The sequence below is a fragment of the Saccopteryx bilineata genome, chromosome 5 (assembly GCF_036850765.1).
Source record: "Saccopteryx bilineata isolate mSacBil1 chromosome 5, mSacBil1_pri_phased_curated, whole genome shotgun sequence".
In the NCBI taxonomy this organism is placed as follows: domain Eukaryota; kingdom Metazoa; phylum Chordata; class Mammalia; order Chiroptera; family Emballonuridae; genus Saccopteryx; species Saccopteryx bilineata.
This window is the reverse complement of record NC_089494.1, coordinates 52,768,125-52,781,494: the sequence shown is the minus strand read 5'-3', so window position 1 is coordinate 52,781,494 and position 13,370 is coordinate 52,768,125. Positions and strand designations below refer to the sequence as shown.

The 13,370-nt window shown below is 35.7% G+C and overlaps 1 protein-coding gene across 4 annotated transcripts in view; it reads right to left on the bottom strand.

Annotated features, from left to right (window-relative positions):
* NCKAP1 (NCK associated protein 1) overlaps positions 1–13,370 on the bottom strand; it is a 130,461-nt gene that overhangs the window by 3,118 nt on the left and 113,973 nt on the right. For all 4 annotated transcript variants that reach the window (XM_066279298.1, XM_066279299.1, XM_066279300.1 and 1 more), the window contains 5 exons: positions 9,308–9,390; positions 8,577–8,657; positions 3,646–3,739; positions 1,432–1,548; positions 722–831 (listed from right to left, as the gene is read on the bottom strand). In XM_066279298.1, the coding sequence (XP_066135395.1) occupies positions 722–831; positions 1,432–1,548; positions 3,646–3,739; positions 8,577–8,657; positions 9,308–9,390 (485 nt within the window). The remainder of the gene's footprint in view (positions 1–721; positions 832–1,431; positions 1,549–3,645; positions 3,740–8,576; positions 8,658–9,307; positions 9,391–13,370) is intronic.

Below are 13,370 nucleotides of genomic sequence, written 5' to 3'. Positions count from 1 at the left end.
GTCTTGAATAAAAGAAATACAGGAAAATAAATTTTTACATCTTAATACTGCTTCCTCTGAAACAGAAGTTATTTTCTCAAGTTAGTACTGCAATTGCTTTAAATTATTTTAAAAATAGACTTTTCTAAAAAGTTAATAGGGTTTATAACTTGAAAAGAAGCAAATATTATAATGTTCATTATAGCATGATGTATCTTTCCTATAAGTAAAGTATGGAAGAAGTACAATGATAAATGAAAGAAAGAGCTACACTAACAGAAATAAGAATGGTACTTCTTGAGGCTACAGTTTACCTTCTTCTGGGAGGAAGTATTATTCTTATTTTTTAGTTTGTCACCATTAACAGTCTTTTTCCAAATAAATGAATATTAAGTAAAATATATCCTTTTAGAAGAAACATTCTCTTTGCCTCAATTTTCCTTTGTTTTGCTTTTCCTCTTCTAAACCAGAGACAAATTTCTAGGATACTACCAACAAGCTTAGAAAAAAGATCATACTGAAGAGTTCAAGAAATGAGAGACTCAAAAAAATAAAAAAATAAATGAGAGACTCCTAAGTAAAAGGGTTAAAAATGCTAAACTACTTGATTGAATGCCCCGCCTTCTCTGGCTTTTTCCCACCCCCAAATTAATTAATTAAGGAAACTTACTCTGTGACATCTCATACTTATTTTAAATTTTCGTTACAAAATTTCACAAGTTTTGCTACTGATCATACATACCGCCAGAAATTCTTTAAGACGGTCTTCAATGCTTCCTTTGTGAATTGTAAACAAAGCTGCTGCGATCTGGTTGATGGCTTTGGCCAAGCAATGTATGTTGTTGCAGTGCCCTGAGAAAGTGTAAATAGGGTTTGCAGTTTTTGTGTGACCCTCAAATATCAAATAAGACATAGAAGGCAAATCTTTAATGACTTCACAATCTATATAAATAATGGCGTGATTAAAGCAGGGTTGGAACATAACCTGCCTTTCTCTCCTTTCACTTTCATAAGTATTATTAGTGCTTTTAAAAATAGAGTAGCAAGAGATCAACAAGTGATTATGTCTGTACTAAACAAGGTAATTTTCAAAAACCCTAAAAGAAATCTTAAATCAGATTTATAATGTCTCAATTAAAAAAGAAATGCTTAGCTGCTTTACACATTTTCTTTTCCAATCCTTAAAATAAGCCTAAGAGTTGGATGCTCCCTCACCATACATCCCCTACCCCCCTACCATACACACATTCAAGTACCTATAAACTTACATATACATATTCCCGTTATCAGGAAATTGGGGCTTAGAAAAAGAAAATCGACTACTCAAGGTTACACAGCTAGTAAGTGGCAGAATTTAACCCACATTTTATTATTACAAAAACATTAATTAGTTGACATTTACCATATCAAAACTTATAACTTTTCTATTGTCAAAATATAAACCACTAGTACCTTCTATAGCAGGACTATACTGAGACATCACATTACTGGCCAATGTTGGCAAAGAAACTGCCACAAAGACCATGAGAAGGCAGGCAATTTTATATTCTTCTTCTGGACTTATATTTTCTAAGGAAGAAAATTAAAATTAAAACCAAGGCATTTTTTCAATATTAGTTAAGAGTTGATCATATAAACCAGAAAGAGCTATACATACACACACAAACACACACATATTTTTGTATAAGATACTTTAACAGTGTCTACAGAACTGATTACAATTTTGTTATAAGAAATATAGAATATGAATAATATACATTACTGGCTATTACCAATTCCTCAGGAATATTTCAAGAACCTCTAATATATCTATTTTTCTCTTTAAATTTAATATTATAGGGTAAAAAATATATAATTAGGATCAATAAAATCCTAAATTTCCTTACTGAAAACTAATGATAAAAAATTATTTTCTACTTATATTTACTACAGTTTAAAAAAATTATCTCATAAAAACCTTAGTGTTTTTGTCCAAAAGATACAAATGTAATTTAAAATTTACTACTTAAAAGGTAGCCTGACCAGGTGGTGGCGTAGTAGATAGAGCGTTGGACTGGACACGGAGGACCTAGGTTCGAAACCCTAAGGTCGCCAGCTTGAGCCCAAGGTCACTAGCTTGAGCAAGGGTTCACTGTCTGCTGTAGTCCCCCGGGGTAAAGGCACATATTAGAAAGCAATCAATGAAAAATTAAGGTGCCGCAACAAAGAATCGATGCTTCTCATCTCCCTTCCTGTCTGTCTGTCCCTATCTGTTTCTCTCTCTCTCTCTCTCTCTCTCTCTCTCACACACACACACACACATGCACACACACACGCACACAGATATAAATGTAAAAGGTAGACTCATTTGCCAACCTCTCCATTTTAGAAGACAGAAGAAACCAGTCACACATGAAAATAACTAGCATTGTCCTAAAGCTTTCAAGATATAACCCTTTCTAAAATATTTATTTTAATATGAACTAAAATTATGGGGAACTTCTAGTCTCTCTGCTGTTCACTACCACACATAACTAAGAATTAAACATAAGAAAAGGGCTGGGATGTTTTTAAAATTGTTAATTACAAAAATTTAGCTGTAGCAAATTAAGTAATAGTAATTAACCACGTGACTATAGTTAACATACAGTATGAATGATAAAACAAAAAGAAATGTTAAGTAAAAAAAAAACCCTGAACTTAGTCAAACACCATGCTACATGCAAAGAGGTAGGAGAGGGTGTTTTTGTACCAGAAACAAATCTAGAAACATCTAGAGCATTCTGGGTACTACATTTCAAAGGGTTAGCATTAAAATCTTTTTTTGGGGGGGAGGGTCTTTTAAATTTTATTTATAAATTAAATTTAACAGGGTGACATTGATCAATAAGAGTACTTAGGTTTCTATAGCATTTGAACTGATGATTGCACTGTGTGCCCATCACCTGATGTCAAATCATTTTCCATAAATCTTTTAAATTAAAAAAGGACACTCTTTTCTATGTGTCCTCTAGATCATTTCCATCAGCATACAAATAAATACAGGCTAAATCTTTATTTTCCCACCTCAAAAAATCTTTCTTTTGATTTTACTCCTGCCTGCAGCGACTATAATTTTATTTCTTCACTCTCCTTTACAGTAAAACTCTTCGAAAGAGTTTACACTTATCGTTAAATTATTTTCTCCTATTCTCTCTTAAGCCCTTTCTAATCAGCATTTTGCCCTGGAAACTCCACAGACACTACTCTTGTCAGCATCACCCATTAATTCTACATAGCTGATCATTCCCTTTCCACTTTCCTAGAAGCTACTCTTCTTTTTCTTATCCTTCACTAGTTCTTTCTCTTCAGTTTTTTAGTAATTCTTCCTCTTTTCTCTGAGCTCTTAAAATTAGTGTCCCAGGGCTCAGATTCTACCCTCTTTACTTCTGCATCTACACTAAATGGATTTAGTAATCTCATTCAGTTTCATGGCTTATGATCTACTCTGTATGATGACTACGCTGTAACATAAGCTCCAGAATACAGGAATCTGTCTTTTCTGCATTGATATATTCTACCTACTAAACAAAGAAATAAAGCTTGACATAAAGTAGGTATTTACTAAACAGGTAGACATCACACTGACATCTGTGTTGACCTGGTAATTCTAACTAAAACTACTACATATTTACTAATGCATTTTACCTGACTTTTGTGAAGACAGAGCTACGACCAGAGCAGGATCAATCTCACAAGGTAATCCAGCAGCAGATGATAACTCATACACATTCATTGCAACCTGAGGAAAAAAACATAAGAATTACAAAGTAAGAAATACTCTAAAAAGTTTCTCAGAAATCTCACATTAGCAGGCCCTGGCCGGTTGGCTCAGTGGTAGAGCGTCGGCCTGGCGTGCGGGGGACCCGGGTTCGATTCCTGGCCAGGGCACACAAGGAGAAGCGCCCATTTGCTTCTCCACCCCTGCCCCCTCCTTCCTCTCTGTCTCTCTCTTCCCCTCCCGCAGCCAAGGCTCCATTGGAGCAAAGATGGCCCGGGCGCTGGGGATAGCTCCTTGGCCTCTGCCCCAGGCGCTAGAGTAGCTCTGGTCGCGGCAGAGCAACGCCCCGGAGGGGCAGAGCATCGCCCCCTGGTGGGCAGAGCGTTGCCCCTGGTGGGCGTGCCGGGTGGATCCCGGTGGGGCGCATGCGGGAGTCTGTCTGACTGTCTCTCCCCGTTTCCAGCTTCAGAAAAATACAAAAAAAAATACAAAAAAAAAAAATTCAAAAAAAAAAAAAAAAAAAGAAATCTCACATTAGTAAGAAAAGCTATATTGTTTAAATGAGAGTTTGCCTATAAGAACACTAGAGGATGTTGCAAACTTGACCTGAAGCAAGAACTATAGCATAACTGAATACACTGGATAGGTCATTTAGTATTTTGTGATGTGCGGCTGGTTATAACTTACTACTATTAGCCAAACAAAACTTACATACTTTCTGTGGCAAATTCCAAAAGAATCATGCTTAAGGCATTATTTTTCTTGGAAGCAAGGATGTAAAATATTAAGCCAAAAGAGGTGAATACACTAGTCAATCAAAGGTACTGTACTTATGTTTATGTCCATATTTGTTGAATGAAAAACTATAGTGGCCTAATCATATATCTATAAGTGTGGTAAATTTACTTAATATATTAGTTTTAGGGTGTACTGATTTAACATCTAATCAAAAAATTTCCAATGACTAATGTACTTTTTTTGTTATAACATATGGATTTCAAGGTATTCTGATTGCTCTACACCTCAGTTAAAAACCTACATAATTGGTTACTCCTGATATTACAACCAAAACAGAAAAAAGAAGTATAAGGTATAAACTAAAACTGTGTATCTTTTTTTTTAAAGATATCTTTTTAATTTTTTAATTTTTTTTTTATATAAAGACTTTATTTATTCATTATAGAGAAGGGAGAGAGAGAGAGAGAGAGAGAGAAGAGGGGAGGAGCAGAAAGCATCAACTCCCATATGTGCCTTGACCAGGCAAGCCCAGGGTTTTGAACCTGCAACCTCAGCATTTCCAGGTCAACGCTTTAGCCACTGCGCCACCACAGGTCAGGCCAAAACTGTGTATCTTAAGTGAAAAGTGTCATGAATTAAGTGTCATGAATTAAGTTCTACATAAACACTGGTTTGTGATCCATTATTCACTCTCCACACAAAAATTGACCCCAAATGGACCAAAGACCTAAACATAGTGCTAAAACTGTAAAATTCTTAGAATAAAATATAGGCATAAATCTTTATGACTTGGGATTAGGCAAAGGTTTCTTTGATAGAGGCAGTAATAGAAAAAAATAGGTAAACTGGACATCAAAACTAAAATTTTTGTGCTTCAGGACACTGAAGAAAATGAAAAAGAAAATTCACATAAAAGACATATAATTCATGCATCTATTAATGGACTTATATCCAGAATATATAAAAAATCCTAACATCTCAAAATTAAAAAAAGAAACTATTTTAAAAAAACGAGCAAAAGGATATGAAAAGACATTTCTCCAAAAATGTTATACAAATAGCCAATAAGCACATGAAAAGATGTTCAACATTATTTACCATCAGGAAAATGCAAATCAAAACAATGAGATTTTACACACATAGTGTGTGCCATTTTATACACACTAGAATGGCTATAATGAAGACAACAGATAATAACAAGTATTGATGAGGATTTAGAGAAATTGAAACTGTCATACACTGCTGGTAGGAATACAAAAATGATGCAAGCCACTTTAAAACAAATTTAGCAGTTTCTCAAAGGTTAAACACTGAGTTTCCATATGACCCAGCAATTTCAATCCTGAAATATACTCAAGAGAAATGATAGCATACTTCCACACAAAACTTGTTCATGAATATTCTTAGTAGCATTTATTTTTGTTTGTTTTCTTTTTATTTATTCATTTTAGAGAGAGGGGAGGAGGAGGAGGAGGAAGCATCAACTCTCATATGTGCCTTGACCAGACAAGTGCAGGGTTTCGAACCGGCAACCTCAGGGTTCCAGGTCGATGCTTTATCCACTGCGCCACCACAGGTCAGGCTCTTAGTAGCATTTATTACAGCCCAAATTGAAAACAATCCAAATGTCCATCAACTAATGAAAAAATAAAATGTGGTAAATAGCCAAACAATGGAATATTATCTGGCAATAAAAAAAATGAAGTATTGATATATACTACATGAATAAATGTTGAAAACATTATGCTAAGTGAAAGAAGACTACACACTGTATGATTTATATAAAGTGTCAAGAATAAATAAACCTATATAGAGAGAAAGTAAATTAGTGGCTACCTAGGGCTAAGGAACGGAAAGAAACGGGAAATGACTGCTAATGAGCACAAGGGTTCTTTTTAGGGTGATGAACTGTTCTAAAAGTGACTGGTTATAGTTGTACAACTCTGTGACTATTCTAAGGGTAACTGAATTAAGTAGATTTTATTAGAAGTAAATTTTATCTCAATAAAACTACTTATTAACAAACATGTTTGGTTTCTTAAAAAATAGTAAGTTCTGTTCAAAGTCTCTGGAATACAATTTAAATACAATTTTATCAGGTGCTAAGGGAACTGGATGGTTGCTCAAAATATTAATTAGTATTCTCATGTTCTGCACACCAGTCTTCTCAAAGACTAAGTCATCCTTAATGTTTTCTTAACTTTCTACAGTGTTTACACTTAAAAAATAGTATTGCAAAAATGTTTTTGCACTATTAGTACATAGTTTCTAATCATAAAAATTATAGGACAATGATTGATCTCAAATATTTATTCTATGCAAAGCATTGTAGGAAAAACAAAAATAAAGAAAAAAAGTCTTGGTCTTAGTGATGTTTATAATCTAGTATAAATTTAAGTGGAAAAACACAACTGTAACACAAGGCAAAATGTGCTTAATTCCACAATGGATAAACATAAGTTCTCTTGATAACATTAAGAAAAAAACATCTTTATCATCACTTGGGGATCAAGGAATGTTTCTTAGAAGATGAGTCAATCAGGCCTTAAAAGATAAACAGGATTTCAAAAAGCAGAACTAGAAAACAGCAGGATTTAGGGGTAGAATAAATTAGAGGACAAAACAGATGTGAAAAGGCACAAATATATGGTTATCTAATAGGATGCATATGAAGAAGGGGTAGAGTCAAGAAAGGGAACAGAGTGGGAGAAGGACGAAACAAGCAATAGAGAAGCCTTAAATTTTAGAAGAGATTTAAGTGTCATACAAGAGTTTACACATAACTTTTTTCAGTCAGTGATTTTGATCATATGAAAAACCGCCTAACCCGGCGGTGGTGCAGTGGATAGAGTGTCGGCCTGGGATGCAGAAGACCCAGGTTCGAAACCCTGAAGTCGCCGGTTTGAGTGTGGGATCATCCAGCTTGAGCACAGGGTCACTGGCTTGAGTATGGGATCCTAGACATGACCCCAAGGTCACTGGCTTGGCCAGAAAACCCCCCCCCTTCTGTCTAGACACATGAAAAACCAATCAATGAACAGTTAAGATGCCACAATGAAGAACTGATGCTTCTCTTCTCTCTCCCTTCCTGTCTGTCCCTATCTGCCTCTGTTAATTTAAAAAAATAAAAAATAATATGAAAAACCGAAAATAACCATTCCAAGAAACACAAAAGGTTAAAAAACAGGTATGAGCTGACATGTCACTTACCAGATGTGTCACCACTGGTAAATCATTGTTGGCATTAGATCAGTGATTGGATTTCACGATCAATAAATTTTCAAGACAAAAATTGTAGACTCATTTAAGGCTATCAATTTTCTATCTTTTATTAATTAAAAACAGGATTTTTAAAAATTAAAATTTATGGCCTACAATTGACATTCTTTTATAAGACCTTTTAACATTAATTTTAAAAACTGAACACTGGCATGGCTGGTTGGCTCAGTGGTAGATAGAGGGGTTGGCCTGGTGTGTGGCTGTCTCAGGTTCTATTCCTGGTCAGGATACACAGGAGAAGCGCTTCTCTATCCCTGCCCCTCCAGCTTCTCTCTCTCTCTCTCTCTCTCTCTCTCTTCTTTCTTTCTTCACCTCCTGCAGCCATGGCTCGATTGGAGTGACTTGGTCCTAGGTGCTGAGGATGGCTCCATGGCCTCTTCCTCAGGCACTAAGAAGAGCTTGGTTGTGGAGCTACGCCCAGATGGGCAGATCATCGCCCCCTAGTGGGCTTGCCAGGAGGACCCTGGTCCAGGTGCATGCGGGCATTTGTCTCTCTGTCTGCCCTCCTCTCACTGAATTAAAAAACAACAACAAAAACAAAAAACTTACCTCTATTTAAAACAAAACTCTTATTTTACTATCTTATCTGCCTCATTCTGCTTATGACCATGTACACAACTATTAGTTGAAGGGAAGAAAGGTTGATATCAACCCATTTTACACTGCTGCGGTGAAGACTGACTTTCAAAATACATGTGTTGTATTTTGGTGCTGAGCTCTCAAAGATGCATTTTCAAAGGCAGGAATACTAACTAATCACTCTAAAATAAAAACTTTACGGTAGTGTGAAACTTAATATTTCATTTCACACACTATAAAATCCAAATAAAAGTTTTAGTACCTTCATATCAGTTTCCCTTGGAATGTGATCCTTGAAATCTTCAATTGAACTTACAAGGAAAGGAATGTGGTAGGACAAGACCTAGGCAGGACAACAAAGAAGAACATAGCATTATTTTTAAAAAAAATTTTTAAAGACTTTATTCATCTTAGAGAGGAGAGAGAAAGAGAGAAGGGGGGAGGAGCAGGAAGCATCAACTCCCATATGTTCCTTGACTGGGCAAGCCCAGGGTTTTGAACCTGCGACCTCAGCATTCCAGGTCAACACTTTATCCACTGCGCCACCGCATGTCAGGCCAGAACACAGCAATATTTTTAAATGGTGATTTCTAAATTTATGAAATATTACCACATTTGACTACTTTCAGTTTTCATAAAAATTATTTTACTTTATCCATTGTAGTGTGATCTTCTCAAGTACTATATACACAGAAATGAAATGTATCTGATGCCAAACTGAGTATGTACAGCCAAATGGAAAATGCTTTAATGAAGAGTAAAACTGAAAAAGTAGCTCAATATCCAGACAAGTTATACCCCCAGAATTTCAACACCAAAACAAAAAATAAGTCTAAGCACCTTTAATTTCTATATATTTAATTTTAGGTAACTATGAAAACCAAAATTTTAATTGTATCACTGCAACTATAAATTTAAAGAGTAACTTTTAATGTCTGGGAAATTAAAGGGGATTATTTGGATACAGGATATGTACTTAAAATGGTTTCTTACGTCTCTAAGTGCTTCTTGTGCCAATGAACGGAAGGATAAAATTACACCAATTATTGTCATCCTCTTCAAGACACTGTCAACAGCTAAATTTGAAGGAAGAGGAAAAGAAAAGAAAAGAGCATGAATTGGATTCTTTCTTAACCTTGGAGAAAACTCTTAGTCATAAAACTCTCATGGTAAAAGGCACAACTAATAGCAATTTGATTATTACAAATGATTCAAGAGTCAAATGTATTGAAAGCTGATATTAAAATTAAGAGTATAGTTTACTGCAAATGGAATACACTCTATTATTTAAAATGGTTTAGATGGTTTAACAGAATCTTGAAACAATCGTATAAGTAGCTACCTGTATAATTCTCTCAGAAATGGTAGATGTAGAAGGAAAGAGAGAGAAACTTGGGGGAGAAAGAGGAAGCTGATCAGAGTGGATTTGAGTTAAATTGCTCTAATGGCCCCAGAACTTGGAGATACTAAATTCTCAAGTTGCTATGGTCTGGAGAGTACAGAAACAAAAAAGGACTAGAGGTCACTAGTAGTTTTGAGAAGACCAGGTTGCTAAAGATTATGAATGAATTTGATCACTTATATTTTGGCTATGGAGCATGACTCTGAAAACTGTTATTACATATTCAATATTAAAACTTGGTTAATAAAAACCAAGGGAAAGTAGGATTTGAAGAATCAATACCTTCCTAATTTAAAAAGCCAGCAAACATTTATTAAATTATTCCCCATATAAAAGGCATTGTACTATGTAATAAGAATACAAACAGCATAATAATCTACATCTTAAGTAACAGTCTAAACGGACTGTCAAGAAATCTAATATAATCACATTTGAGAAAAAAAAATATAATTTGTATATACATAACAAATTTCTAGCAAGATTAATAGATAACTGTTAACTGTTGCTACTTTTGAGAAATAGGAATGAAGAGAACTGTTTTGTTCTGACTTTCTATCTCCTACGTAGTCTGTTTAAACCTTTATCATAGCACCTTCCGTTATAACACGCAAACAAGGCATAATGTAAGCTAAAATGTGAAGAAAATTTAAAAAGTGTTAACAAAATGATGTAAGGCACAACTATGTTATAAATTGAGCAGGAACCAGTGTTATTAATCTTTTTATCTATCTCCAGCACTCAGCTGAGTGCCTGAGACCCAGAATATCAGATGTTCAATGAAATGGTTATTCAAGAAGAGAAACTAGAAAATTTACTATCCGGAACAGGAGAAAAGAAATTACAGTAAAAGGAAAGACAAATCTGAGAAAATGTCATCCATGTTGGGCATAAAAGAAAAATAACAAGCAAAGGCCATTCCAGGCCAGAAAGTAGAAGAAGAACCCCAGAAAAAGGAATGGAAGAGAATAAGGTAAATAGAAAACAAGTAGTGTGCCATCATATATTTTCCCAGGTTGCTACCCAGAATTTAATCAAATAAATTTGCAAAAACTATAATCCATAACCTCCTCTTGAATATGTACAGTAATGACACATTAAAAGTTCTAAGAAATTTCAAAGTAAGAAATCTGGTTTTTTTTGTGTGACAGAGATAGAGAGAGACAGAGAAAGGGACAGAAAGGGACGGACAGAAAGACAGGAAGGAGGAAAGATGAGAAGCATCAATTTTTCATTGCAGCTCCTAAGTTCATTGATTGCTTTCTCATATGTGCCTTGACCGAGAGGCTATAGCAGACTGAGTGACCCCTTGCTCTAGCCAGCGACCTCGGGCTCAAGCTGGTGAGCCTTGCTAAAACCAGATGAGCCTGCACTCAAGCCGGCGACCTTGGGGTTTCAAACCTGGATCCTCTGCATCCCAGTCCGATGCTCTATCTACTGTGCCACCATCTGGTCAGCCTCAAAGTAAGAAATCTTATTTAACTTATTGTTTAAAGCAGTGGTCCCCAACCTTTTTTAGGCCACGGACTGGTTTAATGTCAGAAAATATTTTCACGGACTGGCCTTTAGGGTGGGGCAGATAAATGTATCATATCACGTGACCAAGACAAGCGTCAAGAGTGAGTCTTAGACGGATGTAACAGAGGGAATCTGGTCATTTTTTAAAAATAAGACATCGCTCAGACTTAAATATAAATAAAACGGAAATAATGTAAGTTATTTATCCTGTCTCTGTGGTACCAAATGGCCCACAGACCGGTACCGGTCCATGGCCCAGGGGTTGGGGACCACTGGTTTAAAGGATGATTTGCCAAACCTATTTGACCACTGGTACCTCTTCCTCATCCCCCATGATTTCTATTAACAACCTGCTATGGTCTGAATGTTTGTGTTCCCACAAAATTTGTTTGTTAAAATCCTAACTCTATGATGGTATTAGGAGGTGGGACCTTTGGAAGGTGCTCAAGCCCTGAGGGTGGAGCTCTCATGAATTCAGTTAGTGCCATATAAGAGGCTCCAGAAAGATCCCTCCCTAGCCCTCTACATCATGCGAGAATTCAATGAAAAGTTTGCAATGAGAGGTTACCAAGGAACCAATACTAGAGCAGTGGTTATGTGGATTGGATCTTGGGCTAGGCAAGCAAAAGGTAGTAGAAGACAGAAAAGAAAAGAATGGCTAGAAATTATGAATGCTAGACTATCCTTCAAGCAATGAGGTCATTCATGATTTTCAAAAATATAAAGAATTTGAAAAGATGTTTAAAAATATGACACTGAATGTCACAGATAAGTTAGAAAGTGAAGACTGAATGTATGTTAAGAAGCCATGACTGTAGGTCACAAAACAATGATAAAGATTTAAACAAGACCCCCAGGAATAGATTTGGGATTTAGGTTTTGGGTCTAAGTAGGAGTTATAAGCTCAAACACCTTCAGCAGGTAACATTAAGTAGACAAGGTAATAGAATAGTGAGTGGAAAAAACTGAAGAAAAATTTCTGAAGGCAGAAACTGCAACTTGGTTCCAGCTAATCATGGCCCAGGTTTTGGTGGGGGGTTTTTTTTTTTGGGGGGGGGGTGGAGCCAGATGCTTTGATTTTTATGTAAAATATCCCATTTTAAAAATAATAACAAAAATATTTTTTAATGCAGCATAGGGCCAAATAGATCCACCAATTTACCATCTCTGATCTGCAAGATACAGCTATTAGATGTAGAATGTGATAACAGGAAGAAATCAGGGAAGATACCTAAATTTTCCTGTGTGCGTCACTAGGTGGATGGCAAGGGAGGTAATAAGATGGTCAACGAAAATACGAATATCAGGCTTTTTCTCCTCACTCACTCAAACCTCCCATAAGGGGAAGATCCTTCCCATTTCAGAGATGTTGTAAATTACCTGTGGGCTATATAAATGAAGATGTCTAACAATGCTTCTCAAACACTAATGCAAATCAGCAATGTGATTCAGTAGGTCGGAGGTAGGACCTAGTAATTTACATTCTTAACAAGCTCCTACGTGATGCAGGTTCATGAATCATACTTTGAAAATCCCTAGTCAAACTAGCACTCGTTCTTAAACTTATGGAGCTCAACACAGTCAAGACTGAGGATGAATATTTAAGACACGTTAATAAATAATACTGGACACATTTTCACAATAGGATTGTAAAACAATGACTAAAATCAAGGTGGAGGTAAAAGTATTGGCAAATGAAAAAAATGAAAATAAATACAAAGGAGAATAACAGAGAAACACTACAGAGAAATCAAGTAGAATAAGAGGAAAGAAGGTATTTTGCAAATGGGAAAGTCATCAGATTACTGTATGTTAAGAACAGAGAATTGGGAAGACAAGCTGTGAATGCAAGCTAATCAAAAAGTTTAGTAATATGAGATAGGATGTATAAGAGGCAGGTTTAATGAGACTTAAAAAGTATGATTTCACTAGAAGTACCTGGCTTCCAGGGAGCAGAACACTCTCGGGATCAGGGAAACTGCTTGGGATGATGATTGTAGCAGAAAGTCAAAAATATGACAGCACAGAGGAGAAAGCAATTAAAATCACTAAACAAATTTTAGAGTCCAGAATAAGTAAGTAAAGCCAGAAAGAGGCTGGTTAGAAAACTAGAAGACATCCAAGTTTCAATGAACTAGA